General features: G+C 42.7%; 1 protein-coding gene across 1 annotated transcript; it reads right to left on the bottom strand.

Moving 5' to 3' along the window:
- Nucleotides 1-3,385: 3,385 nt before the first annotated feature.
- Nucleotides 3,386-5,231, bottom strand: LOC309805551 (ATP synthase subunit alpha, mitochondrial-like). The gene has a single exon (XM_082623548.1). It carries the CDS (start codon nt 5,182-5,184, stop codon nt 3,523-3,525), a length of 1,662 nt encoding a protein of 553 aa, XP_082479674.1. The 5' UTR covers nt 5,185-5,231; the 3' UTR covers nt 3,386-3,522.
- Nucleotides 5,232-22,738: the final 17,507 nt, after the last annotated feature.

The raw sequence follows: 22,738 nt of genomic DNA on the forward strand, positions 1-22,738 counted from the left end.
AAATTTTCATTCCTTTTTATGGTGGAATAGTATTTCTCCATCAGCTTTTATCTCAGCAGAGTTTTACACTGCCCTGACACCACCTCACGATCTGCAGCACCTATAGTCCAGGCAGTTACCACAGGTTTCTAGGGAGGACGTGGTGTCCCAAGGAAATGGGTGGGTTGGGGGCTGGGGGATGAAGTAAACAGCTCTCTCCAACCTGCCTTCTCACTGCAACTTCTGGCTTTACTTAAGTTTTTGTCTTTTCAGAGCTTTCTCAGAGATTGTTTTGGGGGAGGTGGATGGTTAGTTCCTGGTATTCATGCTTCCTTCCCCATTCTTGGGAGCACGTCTGCAGCTTTGGCTTGCCAAGTTGGCAGGAAGCAGGGCCATTGTGGCCTCTGGATTTTTTATCTTTAAAATTCCAATTTTATTTTATTTTTAAAATTTCAGTTTTATTGAGATATAATTGACATACTGCATTGTATACGTTTAAGGTATACAGTGTGATAACTTGACTTAACATATATTGCAAAATAATAAGTTTACTTAACATCCATCATCTCATATAGACAGAAGAAAAAAGAAAAAATTTTTTTTCTTGTGATGAAAACTTTAGGATCTACTCTCTTATCAGCTTTCAAATAGACTATACAGCAGTGTAAACTATAGTCATCATGTTGTATATTTCATCCCCAGTGGATTTTGAATTATAGTTTGAAAGGCCTTTCTTCCATCTAGTGGACACTTTTAATCTGGAAGCTCGTATCCTGCTTTTCTGGGAATGATTTCAGATTATATCTTTGATAATCCTGCCTGCTTAGTTTTCTTGGATTTCTGTTTCTGGAACTTATATTATTCTTTTATTTTATGTCTTTGGGGTTTTCTTAAAATCCATCCCCCTGCCCCACCATCTCAAGATTCTAAACACTCCTATATTTTGCTTTAGTACTATTATAGTTTTATACTTTATACCTATATATTGATCTGTCTGGAATTTATTTTTGTGTCTGATATGATACAAGATATAAACTTCTCCCCCAAATGTTAGCCATTTATTCAAACACATTTATTCAAAACATTTATTCAATAGTCCATCTTTCTTCCACTTACTTGAAATGCAAAATATTGATATTTTGTATGTTGAGATTATAGCTCTCTATTTTATTCTTTTATTAATTCTTCACTTAAGATTTAAAGTTCAAGATTCTCTTGAACTTTCTAGGCAGGCAATCACATCTTTTGCAAAATATTGTCAGTTTTTTTTTCTTTTCCAACATTTATATCTTTGTCTTTTGCTGATTGAATACTTCAGGCTATGGCATTTGTTTCTTGCTATAGGTTTGTGGGGAGACATTTTTTAATTTTATGAAGTTAAACAAGCTTCTTTCTATTCTTCAACTTTAAAATAAAATCAGGAATGGGATCAACCAGTATAAAATGCCTTACAGACACATGTATGCCCCGCTTTACGCCACTTCACTTTTACAAAGACTTGCATTACAAAGACCTGTTTTTGCTTTGAACTGAAAGAAATCTGAAGAGGATTTTTGCTTTTACAAAACAGGCAAGAAGCGAAAATAGCATTCAGCATTTGTTTTGCAGCCAGACGAGCTGGTATAGAGGCAGCCGCTTCCCTGAGCATAGAGCGGCCCCACCAAGCTCCTTCCTTGGGAAAGATACTCAGCCCCTCAGCATGGAGCTGCTGAAGCTGTGAACCATGTCTGTGAGCATCTGTGCTTTATCTCGACTTATTCTGTGCATCCTTTAGCAAGATGTATCCTAAGGTAATCGCTTCCTAGCTTTATTGCCCCCTTTTTTTGTTTTAGGAAAGGTTTCATAGGAACGCTCTACTTTTGGAGAGTAGGAGAAACCTGTGTTTATCAAGATAGTAACGAAATTTTTCTCACTGATCTGTTAATGTGGTAAGAAGAGATTTTTTACTCTTGAACCATTCTTATATTCCTTTTTAAAAAAAATTTATTTATTTTTGGCTGCGTTGGGTCTTTGTTGCTGTGCACGGGCTTTCTCTACTTGAGGCGAGTGGGGGCTACTCTTCGTTGTGGTCCGCGGGCTTCTCACTGTGGTGGCTTCTCTTGTTGCGGAGCACAGGCTCTAGGTGCACAAGCTTCAGTGGTTGTGGCATGCGGGCTCAGTAGTTGTGGCGCACGGGCTTAGCTGATCCACAGCATGTGGGATCTTCCCGGACCAGGGCTTGAACCCATGTCCCCTGCATTGGCAGGTGGATTCTTAACCACTGTGCCACCGGGGAAGCCCCATCCTTATATTCTTGAAATAAGTTCCACTTGGTTATTACTATTATTCTTTTAATAGAATGCTGGATTCTATTAACTAATATTTTATTTAGAAATTTTGCATTTGGTTTGTAAGGAGATTTTTTTTCTTCCTTTCCCTTTCTTCCTTCCTTCCCTCCTTCCTTCTTCTCTTTCTTTTCTTCCCTATGTCCATCTTTCTTCCTTTTAAAAAACATCCTTGTTTGTCTAGTTTTGGTGTCATGATTATGGCAGCCTCCAAGAATATTGTGGTCAGGGAAGGCAAATTTATACCCCAAATATGTGTCTGTCTCTGTTAGGACAAATCGCTGTCCCCTCCATGATAGAAGTGCCCAGTGTAATCACCGGGAGTGGGCTGAGTGGCCTCCCTGGGAAGTGGTGCCATCATTGCATCTGCCTTTGGCAGGGTAGGCACTCAGCAGTGGCTGTGGCCAGAGAAGTCTCTATGAAGGAAAGTCTACACAAGAGCCTCCGCCTTGCTTCCATGGCCACTTTGTACCTAGACCTAATGAACAAGCACTGGGCGGCTGGGGAAAAGGCTGACTGACATCCATAGAAGGGTTATGAGAACATTCTTTTCAGGGGATGGCTGCCGTCTTCTAGGTAGTCTGCTTCATTCCAAGTCCCTGACCAGCTGGCCAATCTGTTAGCCACTGCCCATGAACCACTGTAGACCCATATCATAGGCCATCTTTCCTTCCATACAACATGGACCACCAGATGCCTTGTCTGAAATTCTGCCTTTGGGAAGATCTCCCCTCCCTACTGTCTTTCAGGGTTTTCCCTGAGTGGCTGTCCACTTCAGGCTGGTGCTGGCATATTGTACTTTTTTCCTCTTCATTTTATGGTCACAGGGAGCCCCCATGAGATCATGGAATAGCTGCAGGCATGGCAGCAAAGCAGTAGGGGCAGGTCCTGTGGGATGTGACCCATAGGTAGTTTATGTGGGCCTTCTGGAGCCACTCAGACCTGTCTAGTATGTACCACTTCCATGTTATAATGGAATGCTTCTGGGAACACCCAATTTTATGATTTGGTGGGTCAGATAGCACCCAGTTCCTAATGGGCAGTTTGGTAAAATTATTTCATAAAGAGGTTATATATATATATTTTTTGCAAGCAATATGGAACCTTTATTTTAATGTGATTACTGTACATCTGCAGTATTGGAATAATCCTTTTACAAATGGAACAAGAAGAAACAATGACAAAACCAAACTGGCATTTGATGTGAATCCATAGGAGTTTAAGCTTCAAACCCAGCCAAGAAGTTTGTTACAACCTCTTTCATCTTTGCATCTGACTCTTCTGAGATCTTTCCATCAACCCTGATTTTGCCCAACAGGGTTTGATGTTGGCTGATAACATGAGACAAGAAAGCATTCTCAAACTTTGTGATCTTGCTGGGCTCCAGCTTATCAAGATACCCCCTGACACCAGCGTAGATAACAGCCACTTGCTCTTCAATAGCCATGGGAGAATACTGTCCTTGCTTCAGCAACTCAGTCAAACGCACACCACGACTCAAGAGTTGCTGAGTGGCAGCATCGAGGTCAGAACCAAACTGGGCAAAAGCAGCAACCTCACGATACTGAGCCAATTCCAGTTTCATGGTACCCGCCACCTGTTTCATGGCCCTGGTTTGGGCAGCAGATCCAACACGGGATACAGACAAACCAACGTTAATGGCAGGACGGATACCTTTGTAGAACAATTCTGTTTCCAAGAAAATCTGTCCATCAGTGATGGAAATGACATTCGTTGGAATGTAAGCAGACACATCACCAGCTTGTGTTTCTATGACTGGTAAAGCAGTCAAGGAGCCACCACCAAAAGCATCGTTCATTTTGGCTGCTCTCTCTAGCAGACGGGAGTGTAGGTAGAACACATCACCAGGATAGGCCTCACGACCAGGGGGTCGGCGGAGCAGCAGAGACATCTGACGATAAGCAACAGCCTGTTTGGATAAGTCGTCATAAATGATCAAAGCATGCTTGCCATTATCCCTAAAATATTCTCCCATAGAACATCCAGAATAAGGAGCCAGGTACTGAAGTGGGGCAGCATCCGAAGCAGTAGCTGAAACCACAATGGTGTACTTCATGGCATCTGCATCTGTAAGTCTCTTCACCAACTGGGCAACAGTGGATCTCTTTTGACCAATAGAAACGTAGATACAGTATAGCTTCTTCTTTTCATCAGTTCCATCATTGAATCGTTTCTGGTTAATGATTGTGTCAATAGCAATTGAGGTTTTGCCAGTCTGTCGGTCACCGATAATCAGCTCACGTTGACCACGACCAATCGGCACCAAGCTGTCCACAGCCTTAATGCCAGTCTGCATTGGTTCCCGCACAGATATTCGAGGAATGATCCCAGGGGCTTTCAGACCAACTCGCCTTCGGGTCTTGGAACCAATTGGACCCTTTCCATCAATGGCATTACCAAGAGCATCTACTACACGCCCCAACAGCTCCTCGCCGACTGGAACATCCACAATAGCCCCAGTTCTCTTCACAATATCTCCTTCCTTAATTAGTTTATCATTTCCAAACACGACAACACCAACGTTGTCAGGTTCCAAGTTCAGAGACATACCCTTTAAACCTGAAGAAAACTCTACCATTTCTTCTGCTTGAACATTTCTCAGTCCATGTACACGGGCAATACCATCACCAATACTTAAAACACGCCCAGTCTCTTCAAGGTCAACAGAGGTATCAGCTCCAAGAATACGCTCTTCAAGAATAGAGGACACCTCAGCAGTGCCAGTCTTCTGAAGACGAGAGTTAGAGGCATGGAGGTTCCTTACAGCAATGAAGGATGACTCCAAAGCATTTTTGGAGACCAGCCCGGCCCGCCGAGGGAGGGCGCGGGCCACGGCCACGGCGACGCACACGGATAACATCTTCGCTGTTCTTCCTCAGGTGCTTCCTCTTGCAGCTGCAGCCTCTGGACTGACTGGGCAAGAGGTTATATTTTTAATTAGATTTATCATTCGCTGGTATTTCTTTTTTTTTTTTATTTTTTATTTTTTATTTTTTTGCTTTATAACAAATTTAATCAGTTATACATATACATATGTTTCCATATCCCCTCCCTTTTGCGTCTCCCTCCCACCCTCCCCATCCCACCCCTCCAGGCGGTCACAAAGTACCAAGCTGATCTCCCTGTGCTATGCGGTTGCTTCCCACTAGCTATTTACCTCACGTTTGGTAGTGTATATATGTCCATGCCGCTCTTTCACTTTGTCACAGCTTACCCTTCCCCCTCCCCATATCCTCAAGTCCATTCTCTAGTAGGTCTGTGTCTTTATTCCTGTCTTACCCCTATGTTCTTCATGACTTTTTTTTTCTTAAATTCCATATATATGTGTTAGCATACAGTATTTGTCTTTCTCTTTCTGACTTACTTCACTCTGTATGACAGACTCTAGGTCTATCCACCTCATTACAAATAGCTCAATTTCATTTCTTTTTATGGCTGAGTAATATTCCATTGTATATATGTGCCACATCTTCTTTATCCATTCATCCGATGATGGACACTTAGGTTGTTTCCATCTCTGGGCTATTGTAAATAGGGCTGCTATGAACATTTTGGTACATGTCTCTTTTTGAATTATGGTTTTCTCAGGGTATATGCCCAGTAGTGGGATTGCTGGGTCATATGGTAGTTCTATTTGTAGTTTTTTAAGGAACCTCCATACCGTTCTCCATAGCGGCTGTACCAATTCACATTCCCACCAGCAGTGCAAGAGTGTTCCCTTTTTTCCACACCCTCTCCAGCATTTATTGTTTCTAGATTTTTTGATGATGGCCATTCTGACTGGTGTGAGATGATATCTCATTGTAGTTTTGATTTGCATTTCTCTAATGAGTAAAGATGTTGAGCATCCTTTCATGTGTTTGTTGGCAGTCTGTATATCTTCTGTGGAGAAATGTCTGTTTAGGTCTTCTGCCCATTTTTGGATTGGGTTGTTTGTTTTTTTGTTATTGAGCTGCATGAGCTGCTTATAAATTTTGGAGATTAATCCTTTGTCAGTTGCTTCATTTGCAAATATTTTCTCCCATTCTGAGGGTTGTCTTTTGGTCTTGTTTATGGTTTCCTTTGCTGTGCAAAAGCTTTGAAGTTTCATTAGGTCCCATGTGTTTATTTTTGTCTTTATTTCCATTTCTCTAGGAGGTGGGTCAAAAAGGATCTTGCTGTGATTTATGTCATAGAGTATTCTGCCTATGTTTTCCTCTAAGAGTTTGATAGTGTCTGGCCTTACATTTAGGTCTTTAATCCATTTTGAGCTTATTTTTGTGTATGGTGTTAGGGAATGATCTAATCTCATACTTTTACATGTCCCTATCCAGTTTTCCCAGCACCACTTATTGAAGAGACTGTCCTTTCTCCACTGTACATTCCTGCCTCCTTTATCAAAGATAAGGTGACCATATGTCCGTGGGTTTAACTCTGGGCTTTCTATCCTGTTCCATTGATCTATCTTTCTGTTTTTGTGCCAGTACCATACTGTCTTGATTACTGTAGCTTTGTAGTATAGTCTGAAGTCAGGGAGCCTGATTCCTCCAGCTCCATTTTTCGTTCTCAAGACTGCTTTGGCTATTCGGGGTCTTTTGTGTTTCCATATAAATTGTGAAATTTTTTGTTCTAGTTCTGTGAAAAATGCCCGTGGTAGTTTCATAGGGATTGCATTGAACCTGTAGATTGCTTTGGGTAGTAGAGTCATTTTCACAATGTTGATTCTTCCAATCCAAGAACATGGTACATCTCTCCATCTATTTGTATCATCTTTAATTTCTTTCATCAGTGTCTTATAATTTTCTGCATACAGGTCTTTTGTCTCCTTAGGTAGGTTTATTCCTAGATATTTTATTCTTTTTGTTGCAATGGTAAATGGGAGTGTTTCCTTGATTTCTCTTTCAGATTTTTCATCATCAGTATATAGGAATGCCAGAGATTTCTGTGCATTAATTTTGTATCCTGCAACTTTACCAAATTCATTGATTAGCTCTAGTAGTTTTCTGGTAGCATCTTTAGGATTCTCTATGTATAGTATCATGTCATCTGCAAACAGTGACAGCTTTACTTCTTCTTTTCCAATTTGGATTCCTTTTATTTCCTTTTCTTCTCTGATTGCTGTGGCTAAAACTTCCAAAACTAGGTTGAATAAGAGTGGTGAAAGTGGGCAACCTTGTCTAGTTCCTGATCTTAGTGGAAATGGTTTCAGTTTTTCACCATTGAGGACGATGCTGGCTGTGGGTTTGTCATATATGGCCTTTATTATGTTGAGGAAAGTTCCCTCTATGCCTACTTTCTGCAGGGTTTTTATCATAAATGGGTGTTGAATTTTGTCGAAAGCTTTCTCTGCATCTATTGAGATGATCATATGGTTTTTCTCCTTCAGTTTGTTAATATGGTGTATCACGTTGATTGATTTGCGTATATTGAAGAATCCTTGCATTCCTGGAATAAACCCCACTTGATCATGGTGTATGATCCTTTTAATGTGCTGTTGGATTCTGTTTGCTAGGATTTTGTTGAGGATTTTTGCATCTATGTTCATCAGTGATATTGGCCTGTAGTTTTCTTTCTTTGTGACATCCTTGTCTGGTTTTGGTATCAAGGTGATGGTGGCCTCGTAGAATGAGTTTGGGAGTGTTCCTCCCTCTGCTATATTTTGGAAGAGTTTCAGAAGGACAGGTGTTAGCTCTTCTCTAAATGCTTGATAGAATTCGCCTGTGAAGCCATCTGGTCCTGGGCTTTTGTTTGTTGGAAGATTTTTAATCACAGTTTCAATTTCAGTGCTTGTGATTGGTCTGTTCATATTTTCTATTTCTTCCTGATTCAGTCTCGGCAGGTTGTGCATTTCTAAGAATTTGTCCATTTCTTCCAGGTTGTCCATTTTATTGGCATAGAGTTGCTTATAGTAATCTCTCATGATCTTTTTTATTTCTGTAGTGTCAGTTGTTACTTCTCCTTTTTCATTTCTAATTCTATTGATTTGAGTCTTCTCCCTTTTTTTCTTGATGAGTCTGGCTAATGGTTTATCAATTTTGTTTATCTTCTCAAAGAACCAGCTTTTAGTTTTATTGATCTTTGCTATCGTTTCCTTCATTTCTTTTTCATTTATTTCTGATCTGATTTTTATGATTTCTTTCCTTCTGCTAACTTTGGGATGTTTTTGTTCTTCTTTCTCTAATTGCTTTAGGTGCAAGGTTAGGTTGTTTATTCGAGATGTTTCCTGTTTCTTAAGGTGGGATTGTATTGCTATAAACTTCCCTCTTAGAACTGCTTTTGCTGCAACCCATAGGTTTTGGGTCGTCGTGTCTCCATTGTCATTTGTTTCTAGGTATTTTTTAATTTCCTCTTTGATTTCTTCAGTGATCACTTCGTTATTAAGTAGTGTATTGTTTAGCCTCCATGTGTTTGTATTTTTTACAGCTCTTTTCCTGTAATTGATATCTAGTCTCATAGCATTGTGGTCGGAAAAGATACTTGATACAATTTCAATTTTCTTAAATTTACCAAGGCTTGATTTGTGACCCAAGATATGATCTATCCTGGAGAATGTTCCATGAGCACTTGAGAAAAATGTGTATTCTGTTGTTTTTGGATGGAATGTCCTATAAATATCAATTAAGTCCATCTTGTTTAATGTATCATTTTAAGCTTGTGTTTCCTTATTTATTTTCATTTTGGATGATCTGTCCATTGGTGAAAGTGGGGTGTTAAAATCCCCTACTATGAGTGTGTTACTGTCGATTTCTCCTTTTATGGCTGTTAGTATTTGCCTTATGTATTGAGGTGCTCCTATGTTGGGTGCATAAATATTTACAATTGTTATATCTTCTTCTTGGATCGATCCCTTGATCATTATGTAGTGTCCTTCTTTGTCTCTTCTAGTAGTCCTTATTTTAAAGTCTATTTTGTCTGATATGAGAATTGCTACTCCAGCTTTCTTTTGGTTTCCATTTGCATGGAATATCTTTTTCCATCCCCTTACTTTCAGTCTGTATGTGTCTCTAGGTCTGAAGTGGGTCTCTTGTAGACAGCATATAGATGGGTCTTGTTTTTGTATCCATTCAGCCACTCTGTGTCTTTTGGTGGGAGCATTTAGTCCATTTACATTTAAGGTAATTATCGATATGTATGTTCCTATTCCCATTTTCTTAATTGTTTTGGGTTCGTTATTGTAGGTCTTTTACTTCTGTTGTGTTTCTTGCCTAGAGAAGTTCCTTTAGCATTTGTTGTAAAGCTGGTTTGGTGGTGCTGAACTCTCTCAGCTTTTGCTTGTCTGTAAACGTTTTAATTTCTCCATCAAATCTGAATGAGATCCTTGCTGGGTAGAGTAATCTTGGTTGCAGGTTTTTCTCCTTCATCACTTTAATTATGTCCTGCCACTCCCTTCTGGCTTGTAGAGTTTCTGCTGAGAGATCAGCTGTTATCCTGATGGGGATTCCCTTGTGTGTTATTTGTTGTTTTTGCCTTGCTGCTTTTAATATGATTTCTTTGTGTTTAATTTTTGACAGTTTGATTAATATGTGTCTTGGCGTATTTCTCCTTGGATTTATTCTGTATGGGACTCTCTGTGCCTCCTGGACTTGATTAACTATTTCCTTTCCCATATTAGGGAAGTTTTCAACTATAATCTCTTCAAATATTTTCTCAGTCCCTTTCTTTTTCTCTTCTTCTTCTGGAACCCCTATAATTCGAATGTTGGTGCGTTTAATGTTGTCCCAGAGGTCTCTGAGACTGTCCTCTGTTCTTTTCATTCTTTTTTCTTTATTTTGCTCTGCATCAGTTATTTCCACTATTTTATCTTCCACCTCACTTATCCGTTCTTCTGCCTCAGTTATTCTGCTATTGATCCCATCTAGAGTATTTTTTATTTCATGTATTGTGTTTTTAATCGATGCTTGATTCATCTTTAGTTCTTCTAGGTCCTTGTTAACTGTTTCTTGCATTTTGTCTATTCTATTTCCAAGATTTTGTATCTGGGAAATAGAATCTTGGATCATCTTTACCATCATTATTCTGAATTCTTTTTCAGGTAGAGTGCCTATTACCTCTTCATTTGTTAGGTCTGGTGGGTTTTTATCTTGCTCCTTCTCCTGCTGTGTGTTTTTCTGTCTTCTCATTTTGCTTATGTTACTGTGTTTGGGGTCTCCTTTTTGCAGGCTGCAGGTTCGTAGTTCCCGTTGTTTTTGGTGTCTGTCCCCAGTGGCTAAGGTTGGTTTAGTGGGTTGTGTAGGCTTCCTGGTGGAGGGGACTAGTGCCTGTGTTCTGGTGGATGAGGCTGGATCTTGTCTTTCTGGTGGGCAGGTCCACGTCTGGTGGTGTGTTTTGGGGTGTCTGTGGACTTTTTATGATTTTAGGCCACCTCTCTGCTAATGGGTGGCATTGTGTTCCTGTCTTGCTAGTTGTTTGGCTTAGGGTGTCCAGCACTGTAGCCTGCTGGTCGTTGAGTGAAGCTGGGTGCTGGTGTTGAGATGGAGATCTCTGGAAGATTTTCGCCGTTTGATATTATGTGGAGCTGGGAGGTCTCTTGTGGACCAGTGTCCTGAAGTTGGCTCTCCCACCTCAGAGGCACAGCACTGACTCCTGGCTCCTCAATTTGGGATGATGTGTTGTCTATTCATGTATTCCACAGGTGCAGGGTACATCAAGTTGATTGTGGAGCTTTAATCCGCTGCTTCTGAGGCTGCTGGGAGAGGTTTCCCTTTCTCTTCTTTGTTCTCACAGCTCCTAGGTCTCAGCTTTGGATTTGGCCCCGCCTCTGCGTGTAGGTCGCCGGAGGGCGTCTGTTCTTCGCTCAGATAGGACAGGGTTAAAGGAGCAGCCTCTTCGGGGACTCTGGCTCACTCAGGCCAGGAGGGAGGGAGGGGCACGGAGTGCGGGGCGAGCCTGCAGCGGCAGAGGTCGGCGTGACGTTGCACCAGCCAGAGGCGCGCCGTGCGTTCTCCCAGGGAAGCCGCCCCTGGATCCCGGGACTCCGGCAGTGGCGGGCTGCACAGGCTCCCGGAAGGGCGGTGTGGGCAGTGACCTGCGCTCGCACACAGGCTTCTTGGCGGCGGCAGCAGCAGCCCCAGCGTCCCACGCCTGTCACTGGGCTCCGCGCTTTCAGTCGCGACTCGCGCCCGTCCGTGGAGCCCCTTTAAGCAGCGCTCTTAATCCCCTCTCCTCGCGCACCAGGAAACCAAGAGGGAAGAAAAAGTCTCTTGCCTCTTCGGCAGCTCTAGAGTTTTCCCGGACTCCCTGCCGGCTAGCTGTGGCACATTAGCCCCCTTCAGGCTGAGTTCTCGCCACCAGCCCCAGTCCTCTCCCTGCGCTCTGACCGAAGCCCGAGCCTCAGCTTCCAGCACTGCGTGCCCCGGCGGGCGAGCAGACAAGCCTCTCGGGCTGGTGAGTGCCGCTCGGCACCGATCCTCTGTGCGGGAATCTCTCCGCTTTGCCCTACCCAGGTATGTGGGGAGTTTCTTGCCTTTTGGGAGGTCTGGGGGTCTTCTGCCAGCGTTCAGTAGGTGTTCTGTAGGAGTTGTTCCACGTGTAGCTGTATTTCTGGTGTATCCGTGGGGAGGAAGGTGATCTCCGCGTCTTACTCTTCCGCCATCTTACCCGGAAGTCTGGTATTTCTTGTATAGTTTGTCTTCTCCTATCTTGAGGTCATTATTCTGATTTAATTTTCATGTTCATGAGACTATTCTTGAGTTATTTCCTCAGAAAGGGCATATTTATGGTGGACTTTATGAGAAATATTTTGGAAGTGTGTGATTATCTTTGGCAAGTATCCTGTTCTTTCTTCCTGGAAACTCCTAAGATTTTCTTCTGACAATCATAGTTCAAAAATTTTACAGGAAATGTCTATACTTATGACTTTAAAAATTAACTCTGCTTGGTACTTAGCTTGGCATTTTCAATCAAAAAATTCAAGCCTTTTTTTCAGATAAGGGAAGTTTTCATGTTTTTTTTTTTTTACAGCTTTATTGGAGTATAATTGCTTTACAATGGTGTGTTAGTTTCTGCTTTATAACAAAGTGAATCAGTTATACATATACATATGTTCCCATATCTCTTCCCTCTTGTGTCTCCCTCCCTCCACCCTCCCTATCCCACCCCTCTAGGTGGTCACAAAGCACCGAGCTGATCTCCCTGTGCTATCGGCTGCTTCCCACTAGCTATCTATTTTACGTTTGGTAGTGTATATATGTCCGTGCCTCTCTTTCGCTTTGTCACAGCTTACCCTTCCCCCTCCCCACGTCCTCAAGTCCATTCTCTAGTAGGTCTGTGTCTTTATTCCCGTCTTACCCCTAGGTTCTTCATGACATTTTTTTTCTTAGATTCCATATATATGTGTTAGCATATGGTATTTGTCTTTCTCTTTCTGACTTACTTCACTCTGTATGACAGACTCTAGGTCCATCCACCTCACTACAAATAACTCAATTTCGTTTCTTTTTATGGCTGAGTAATATTCCATTGTACCTATGTGCCACATCTTCTTTATCCATTCATCCGATGATGGACACTGAGGTTGCTTCCATCTCCTGGCTATTGTAAATAGGGCTGCAATGAACATTTTGGTCCATGACTCTTTTTGAATTATGGTTTTCTCAGGGTATATGCCCAGTAGTGGGATTGCTGGGTCATATGGTAGTTCTATTTTTAGTTTTTTAAGGAACCTCCATACTGTTCTCCATAGTGGCTGTACCAATTCACATTCCCACCAGCAGTGCAGGAGGGTTCCCTTTTTTCCACACCCTCTCCAGCATTTATTGTTTCTAGATTTTTTGATGATGGCCATTCTGACCGATGTGAGATGATATCTCATTGTAGTTTTGATTTGCATTTCTCTAATGATTAGTGATGTTGAGCATTCTTTCATGTGTTTCTTGGTAATCTGTATATCTTCTTTGGAGAAATGTCTATTTAGGTCTTCTGCCCATTTCTGGATTGGGTTGTTTGTTTTTTTGCTATTGAGCTGCATGAGCTGCTTGTAAATTTTGGAGATTAATCCTTTGTCAGTTGCTTCATTTGCAAATATTTTCTCCCATTCTGAGGGTTGTCTTTTGGTCTTGTTTATGGTTTCCTTTGCTGTGGAAAAGCTTTGAAGTTTCATTAGGTCCCACTTGTTTATTTTTGTTTTTATTTCCATTTCTCTAGGAAGTGGGTCAAAAAGGATCTTGCTGTGATTTATGTCATAGAGTGTTCTGCCTATGTTTTCCTCTAAGAGTTTGAGAGTTTCTGGCCTTACATTTAGGTCTTTAATCCATTTTGAGCTTTCTTTTGTGTATGGTGTTAGGGAGTGCTCTAATCTCATACTTTTACATGTAGCTGTCCAGCTTTCCCAGCACCACTTATTGAAGAGACTGTCCTTTCTCCACTGTACATTCCTGCTTCCTTTATCAAAGATAAGGTGACCAGATGTGCGTGGGTTGGGCGTTTATGTATTTACTTAACAAACATTTTTGAGCACCTCCTCTTTGCCCAAATTCAGGCACTTGGGTTATATCATGAACAATACCTTCATGGAACTTACATTTTAGTGGGAAGAGACAGATGATAAGTAAAGAAGTAGATTCCATAATATATTCAATATTTGAAGACGATGAGTACTAAGGAAGAAAGAGACAAGTAGGGTAAGGTAAGGAGGGTTGGGAGTGGTGATATAGGGATGATCTGCAATTTAAAATGGGGTGTTCAGGGTAGGCCTCTTGAGAAGGTGAGAGTTAATAAAACAAGATGAGGGAATGAGCCTTGCAGGACCTGGGGGAAGAACATTCTACGAGGCACTAGTGCAAAGGCCCTAAGAAGGGAGTGTACCTTGTGTGTTGGGTGAAGAGCAAGGATGCTGGTGTGACTGATACAGAGTGGGTATGGGGGTTCTGATGGGTAACAGAACCTGTAGGGTCTTGTAGGCCACAGTAAAGACTTTGCATTTACTCTGGCTAAAATGAGAAGCCACTGTAGTGTTTTGAGACAGAAGAATAACTTGATATGACTTATTATAAAAGGGGGAGGAGATTAGGGGTGGGATGGAGTGGGAGGTTGGGGTTAGCAGATGTAAGCTATTATATATAGAATGGATAAACAACAAGGTCCTACTGTATAGCACAGAGAACTATATTCAGTATCCTATGATAAACCATAATGGAAAAGAATATAAAAAAAGAATGCATATATGTGTATAACTGAGTCACTTTGCTGTACAGCAGAAATTAACACAACATTGTAAATCAACTACACTTCAGTAAAAAAAACTTTGTAGTATAGTTTCATAAAAAAATCAGAGGATCTCTCTGGCTAACATATTAGGCATAGACTCTACAGGTATAGATTGTATAGGTATAGATTGTAAAGGTAGAAGCAGGAGACCTAATAGGAGGTGCTTCTTTAACGATAGGTGATAGTGGCTGGGATCAGGGTGGTAGCTGTGGAGGTTGGTAGCAGTGGACTCTAATGGTTAGTAGAGTTGCCACCAGCTGAAATGAGGAATGCTATGAGAGTAAATCAATAATTAAAAAGAAAATAAATTTATTTATTTTATTTTTGGCTGCGTTGGGTCTTTGTTGCTGTGTGCGGGCTTCCTCTAGTTGCAGCGTGCGGGGGTTACTCTTCGCTGCAGTGCATGTGCTTCTCACTGCGGTGGCTTCTCTTGTTGCAGAGCATGGGCTCTAGGCACGCAGGCTTCAGTAGTTGTGGCACGTGGGCTCAGTAGTTGTGGCTTGTGGGCTCCAGAGTGCAGGCTCAGTAGTTGTGGCACATGGGCTTAGTTGTTCAAAGGCATGTGGGATCGTCCTGGACCAGGGCTCGACCCTATGTTCCCTGTGTTGGCAGGTGGATTCTTAACCACAGCGCCACCAGGGAAGCCCAAGAATTTGGTTTTGAATATGTTAAGTTTGAGAAGTCTAACATTCCAAGTGGAGATGTTGAGTAGGTAGTTGGATATTTGAGTCTAGAATCCAGGAGACAAATTTGGCTGAATCTACAAATTTGGGAGTTATTGGCATAGAGATAGTATTTAAAGCTATAAAACTGGATGAGGTAACTTTATTGGTCAGGATAGGCTAGGCTTCTGCCTTGGTAACAAATAGCTCCCAAATCCCAGTGGCTGACACACAGATGTTTATTGCTCAATGATATGAAGCTTGATGCAGGTCTGTGCTCATTTCCAGGACACCTGTCTTATAGAGTGACTCAGTGATCAGGCTGCTTTGGTTTTTTGGTCCCACACATCAACCTGAGGATTTCTCTATATAGCTGCAGCAGGAGAAAAGACAGCTGGAGAGTTGTATGCCAGGCTTTGCTGGGAAGTGACCCATCTCTTCTGCTCAGTCTATTGGCCAGAACCAGTCCCATATGGTCTTCTAGTTGCTGGGAAGGCATGGGAGGATATGTAAATGTCCCCAGGGAAAGCAAGTAGATAGAGGGAAAAGAAGGTCATGGAGAGGAAGGGGAAGCAGCAAAGGAGACAGAGAAGAAATGTTCAGGGGGTGGAAGGAGTTCCAGGAGATGGTATCCTGGAACCCAAGGATGAAAATGTTACAAGGAGGAGGGGGTGACCAAGATGGGACAGTCAGATGAGGACAGGCCATTGGATCTAGGTGGAAATGATCTGTAACCTTGAGGAGAGAAATTTATTACTGCGGTGTGCAAAAGCCTGGTTGAAGTGAGTTAAAGAGAGATGGTGGGTGGGGAGGAGTTTGAGACAAGTATAGACAAGAAATGGGACAGATGTTGGCAGTGGAAGTAAGTTCAAGACCAGGGTGTTTTGGGGACTTCCCTGGTGGTCCAGTGGTTAAGGATCCTTGCTTCCACTGCAGTGGGTGTGGGTTCGATCCCTGGTTGGGGAACTAAGATCCCTCATGCTGTGCTGCGTGGCCAAAAAAAACCCCCCAAAACAAAACAAAACAAACAAAAAAGACTAGGGTGTTTTTGCTGGTTCTTTTCAGCTGGGAGAGGTAACAGCATTTTTATATACTGTTGAAGAAGATCTAGTAGAATGAAAGAATGAGAACTGATGATGTAGCAGAGAGAGAGCAATGTTGTTGGAACAGGGCACTTGAATAGGTAAGGAGGGACTGGCTGTGGGTGGCAGCCTGGACAGTCCATCTCAGGGAGTGGGTGGAAGGTAGAAAAGGTGGACAGACTCTGGTGGAAGGGGGCTGGCAAAGGCAGAATATTGGGGGTTTGGCAAGAGAGGGGAAAGTGTGAAACCGTCTCTGGAGACTGGGGATTGGGCAGACCAGGGAAATGCAGCGTGACCTGGGCAGGACAAATTGCCTCTTGAGGTTCACGGTCTGGAATTGGAGTGAAGCCCGTCAGGTCCCTGTGGCTTGTGATTTTCCCAGCCATCTTCTGCTGGAGAGTTGGATTTAACATGGTTAAGGTTTCCTCAAAAGAGTTCAAGGAAGTGAGGAGGGGCAGGAGTTTGGGATGTGTGCAAGGGAGTGATAATCATGATAATGTTAGCTCTTCTTTTCGACCTTTGGATCATGAATTATGTTGCCAGCAGCATCCATTTTATTTTTCATTACCTCTACTGAATTTTATAATTTGAATGTATGTATATATGTTATGTATGTATGTATATAGAATAAAAACTGTATTAAAAATAAAATGTAAAGTATACAAATATATAAAAATGTATAAATAAAGTTAAAATTGTAATAAAAATCTAAAAAATAATTGTAATGGGAACTCTTAAGGAGAGTCAAGGAGATATCACAAAGAAACAATAAGAAAAAACAAAGATTTTGGAATATATCTATTCCAAATTTATATCTAATTTCTGTCTCTATCTCTATCTACCTATATAGACGTAACTATCTTCTTAAGGGTTCTCATTACAGTGTTTCTCGTGTTTCTCTCAAAGCTATTTTGTGTTTCCTCTCTGAAGCGGCCTCTCCTGGAACCACCTGCTCTGATGGTGGGCCTCTGTCCCCTTCCCTCAAGCCACTGGGTCCTTTGTATCAGTGCTCTCGCTGTGGTCCTGGACCAGGACATTAGCATCACTTGGGAGCTTGTTGGGAATGCAGATGCTCAGGCTCCACTGGAGACCCCCTGAATTAAATCTCTGGGGGCGGGGCCCAGGAATGTGCATATTTACTAGCTCCCAGGGATTCTGTTGAGAACTGCTGCTTATATCCCTGTGGCCTTTACTCTCCTACTCATGTGAGGGATGTGGGCCCCTCCAGACCTGCACTGGTGAGGATCGGGGGCTCTCACTGGGGAGCTGGCATGACGCATGGAAGCAAGTCCTTCCTTCTCTAGGGGTGTGGGGACAAGAGAATGGTGAGTGAGCTGGCCAACAAGGTCCGGCTCCCCATTTCTCCACTTCTCCATGTGTATGTTTTGGGTTGAGTTGGCACCCAGCCAGCCCTGTGCATGTTAATTACTGTTCTTACCTCACTGTTCTCACTGTGATCCTTGAGGGCTTTCTCAGGCCTCTTCCTGGCCCAACAAAGGTAGGACACTGAGGTCTCAGACCCAGATATAGCACAAAATCAGCTGAGTTTCGAAATGGATTTAAAGAAATTACGGGCTTCCCTGGTGGCACAGTGGTTAAGAATCCACCTGCCAATGTAGGGGACATGGGTTCGAGCCCTGGTCCGGGAAGATCCCACATGCCGCAGAGCAACTAAGCCCATGCGCCACAGCTCCTGAGCCTGCTCTCTAGAGCTCACGAGCCACAACTACTGAGCCGCCTGCCACAACTACTGAAACCCAGGTGCCTAGAGCTCATGCTCCACAACAAGAGAAGCCACCGCAATGAGAAGCCCCCGCACTGCAAAGAAGAGTAACCCCCACTCGCTGCAACTAGAGAAAGCCCACGCGCAACAACGAAGACCCAATGCAGCCAAAATACATAGATAAAATAAAATAAGTTAAAAAAAAGAAAAGAACTTACAACCGAGGAAAGACTAATTTGAAAATCAAGTTTTTTTTTTTTTTATTTGCTTAGGCTAATCCTGAAGAACTCTTGTCTAAACATTTTTCTGTGTGAAGAGCTGAGTGGGGCAGATTGCAGGTTGATGTAGGAGCTGAGAGATAAGTCTACTGCCTGGGAGCCTGGTGGGACTGGATGTGGGCTGTGAGTGTGTGCAAGAAGTGCCATGAACCTGGAAAGCCTGCTGGCTGCAGGGTCCCAGCACTCCAGCACCCCAAGGGCTGGGGACAGGGAGAGGAGTTGAACAGCCTGGGTCTCTTGAGAGAGAACCTCAGGGACGTTCTCAGTGGTGACAAAACACGAAGAGTGCTTCCCCAGCAGGTGGCCGTGGCTGGGGGTGAGCTTCAGTGGATGCGGTGGGCACAGGTACCAGTCCATCTTGTGCTGCCTTGGAGGATTCTGGTGGAGCTGGGGCCAGGCATCCATCTCCTTGAAGCCGGGGCTCCACCTGAGGAAAGGGGGACAGGGTGGGGTGAATCTGCCTGAAATGTCTGAGTGACCTTAGATGGGACTGAGTTTTCCTTCAGGGGACTAGATGAGGTGTACAGAAACTGGAATCAGAAATTCAGATTGCATTATGAAAAATAGAGAGTTAGGTTTTGGACATGTAACTTTGAGACTGAGAATTTGTGCTTGTTATATTTATACTTGAATGTGAAAATATCGTGCATACAATTGGTGCCCAGTAGGTGCTAGTTAATGTCTTTTCACTTATGCACAGAGCCTAGATACGTGCCCACACATCGATGGAAAGGGTAATAGAGCAGAGAAAATGCCCAGGTGATGCTGTAATACTATTTTTTAAAAATAAATTTATTTATTTTATTATTTTGGCTGCGTTGGGTCTTTTGTTGCTGTGCACAGGCTTTCTCTAGTTGCAGTGAGTGGGGGCCACTCTTGGTTGTGGTGCTTGGGCTTCCCATTGCGATGGCTTCTCTTGTTGCAGAGCACGGGCTCTAGGCATGCGGGCTTCAGTAGTTGTGACACGTGGGCTCAGTAGTTGTGGCTCATGGGCTCTGGAGCACGGACTCAGTAGTTGTGGCGCACGGGCTTAGTTGTTCTGCGGCATGTGGGATCTTCCTGGACCAGGGCTCGAACCCGTGTCCCCTGCATTGGCAGGCAGATTCTTAACCACTGGACCACCAGGGAAGCCCCTGTCATACTATTTTCATTCAGAAATTTGTTTGCCTTTTAGCACATTTTGGATCATACCGTGTAGATGATTTTTATAACTTAGAGGTAATCATTAGTACAGATGATTAAATTCCTAGTTGATCAGAAGACCTAGGTCTGAATCCTGGGCTCACCACTCACTAGGTGTGGAACCTTGAGCAAGTACTTTATCTCCAAGACGCTTCCTTGTCAATGGAGATAATGCCTGATTCACGAAGCTGGTGGACAGCAATGAGTCTCTTTTTTTTTTTTTTTTTTTTTTTTTGCAGTACGCGGGTCTCTCACTGTTGTGGCCTCTCCCGTTGTGGAGCACAGGCTCTGGATGTGCAGGCCCAGCGGCCATGGCTCACGGGCCCAGCCACTCCGCAGCATGTGGGATCTTCCCGGACCGGGCCATGAACCCATGTCCCCTGCATTGGCAGGCGGACTCTCAACCACTGGAATTGCAATAATTAGAGATACCACCAAGTGGCATCATGACACTTTTAATCAGGCATTTTTACTTGTCTGTTTTTATATAGTTGTGATTATACTCTCTTATTAGTTCTCAAATGTGGCCAAAACTATTTTCCTAATAACACTAAGATGTCATTTGCCTTTTTTCACTGTTTCTCCCAGGAGTATACAGTGGAATTTTCCAGAGACTCCATTTTGTGTGACATTGCAACAGATTGAAGGCTGAGGCAGATCTGAGAATCCAGCTGTCTTCTACTAAGCCAGACATTAAAGAGGTTTGTAAATGTAAAATAATGCCACCCTTCTCACTACATTTTTAGAAGACAGTTATTTTTCATAAAAGTGTTATTTATATTAACATGTACCGGGTTTATTATTGATATTTTAAAATAAATAAATAAATATTTCAAAATCTCCTCAGTTTTACTAATACAGTTAAAGTCAATAGATGTAACTCACATAAACAAGTTACTTAGGGGGTCTGAAATATATGTTTTTTAAGAGTATAAATGTATCCTGAGGCAAACACATTTGACAGTCACTGTTCTATATGTAATCACACCTCCATAGATACATTTCAAGGTTTTTCTTTTATTATAAATTTATAAAGTATCAACACATTACAGAGAAAGGGAAAATCACTTTTAAAAAATACATATTTCATTTTTTATTACCAATCAAAAATAAATTCCATATATTGTCTAGCAAATATTATTATCGTTTTGTGACAAAAGACACAAGGGTTGTAACAACAAAACTCCCTGAGAATCAAACTCATAACAATGCCAAAATAAATCACAAAAATACACAAATTAAGATTGTATGCAAAATTAATATGAGTTATTTGCTGTGATGGCTGTGACTTGCCTACCCATTTGGAGGCCACTTGGGAAGGTCTCCTGTTCATGGGAAGACACAGGGGTGGACTGGTTCCAGGGTATGGCCAAGAGATGAGAAACAATTGCTATTGATGTTTTGACCCAGTGTTTCTGCACATATTTCTGCACAGCTGAGGTGTTCTGGATATAAGCTCAGAGTCCCAGGTTGCATCAGCCAAGTCCCATCTTGTTGATGTTGACATGTGCATGTGGCGGCTCGGAGCCTTCACCTGCTCAAGCTGCAGCCCAGGATCCTAGGCGGGCCATGCCCCTCAGTATTTTAATGGCCTTCAATGGGTCTTACTTGAATAACCCTAGTTGCCTCTAGGTTGTTACCTGTGCATTCTGGCTAAGGCGTGTCCCCAGGTGATTTTACCTGCATGCAGCAGCCCTCAGGCCCCCTGCCTTTGTCCCTCTTGGCCTCTGTGGGGTGTGGAGGGTGTCTCCCATCCTGTGAGGGGGCCATGGCCTTGTGGTGTGCTGTTCCTGCTCCTCTGACCTCTGCTCACTCTGCCCTCCCGGGTCAGGGTCCCTGCCGTGACCTGCTGCTCCACTGATGCTATTTTCAGGCTCTTTGTGGGCCCCATGGTGTCCACTTCTTTAGCACCTGTGGCAGGGCCAGCTCCCAGGACCTTCCCATGCATCTCTCTCCTATGACAGAGCTGGGAAAAGCCTGCCTGGCCCACGTTCACATCTCAGAGGGTATAGATTGCTGGAACTGCAGAGTTACATAAGACTCTTGGCAAGCCAAGGTGGGAAGGAGGTTCCTTGAACAGAGCAGCCAGTGAAGGGGGACTCCACCCTGCCTCCCCAGGGCCCATGGGACTCCAGGCAGGGCTGCCCAGGAGGGTTCAGGGCCAACCTCCTGCTATTGATACTTCTGCTCGCCAGCACATACCGTTGTTCCCTCTGCTCACCTGCCTTCTTCAGACTCCTTCCTTACCATGCAGCAGACATGTTTCAATGTGACTGTGAGCCCAGTTGAAGTTCTTTCCTATGATTCGTCTGGGCCCTCAGAAAAATCTAGAGATGTGCCCAGACGCTGAGCCCCACGAAAAGTGTTCCAGACTCTTCACAAGAGCACCGAGCTTTGTCTGCCCAGAGCCGCTGAGTGTTGGGGGCTGTCCAGCTCCACAGATGGGCCTATCTGTCCCTCAGCTTCAGCCGGATACCATATCCAACTCCACACATATACATTTTAAAATTGAGGTATAGTTCAGTCAAATGCACAGATCTTAAGTGTATAGATAGATGATTTTTGACAAATATTTATATATGTGTAGCCAACTCCCCAATCAAGATATAGAACATTGTCATCACTCTAGAAAAATTCCCATCAGCCCCTTTCCAGTGTATGCATCTCCCCCCTGCCCCCATCCTGCTCCCCAAGCAACCACTATTCTGATTTCTATGCCAAAAGATTAGCTTTTATTTTTTTCCTGGTTTGAACTTCATAGTAATGTATCATAAAGTATGTACTCTTTTGGATCTGGCTCCTTTAGCTCAAAACACTGGTTTTAAGGTTCTTCCTTGTTTTTGCTTGCATCAGTAAACCATTCCTTTTTAAAATTGTCAAGTAGTATTCCACCGTATGAATATACCACAATTTGTTTATCCATTTTCTTGTTGATGAGCATTTGAGTTGTTTTCAATTTTTTCTATTATGAATAAAGTTGCAATCAACATTCTCGTACAGGATTTGTGTGGACACGTTTTCATTTCCCTTGGGTCAATACCTAGGGGTGGAATTGCTGGGTCATAAGGTAAGAGAATGTTTAACAGTATAAGAAGATGTCAAACTTTTCCACAATACTTGTATCAATTTATACATCTTTTTAATGTGAACATCTTAGTGTGTGTGTAGTAATATCTTATAGTTTTAATTTGCACATATGTTCAATTTTATATATATATATTACTTATTAGTGTATTTAAACTCTGCCTTATTGTAAGAAGGATTTAAGGCAGTTAATTTGCTTTCTATATTTTTTCTATAATAT

This window comes from Mesoplodon mirus (assembly GCF_964341445.2).
Source record: "Mesoplodon mirus genome assembly, chromosome: 5".
In the NCBI taxonomy this organism is placed as follows: Eukaryota; Metazoa; Chordata; class Mammalia; order Artiodactyla; family Ziphiidae; genus Mesoplodon; species Mesoplodon mirus.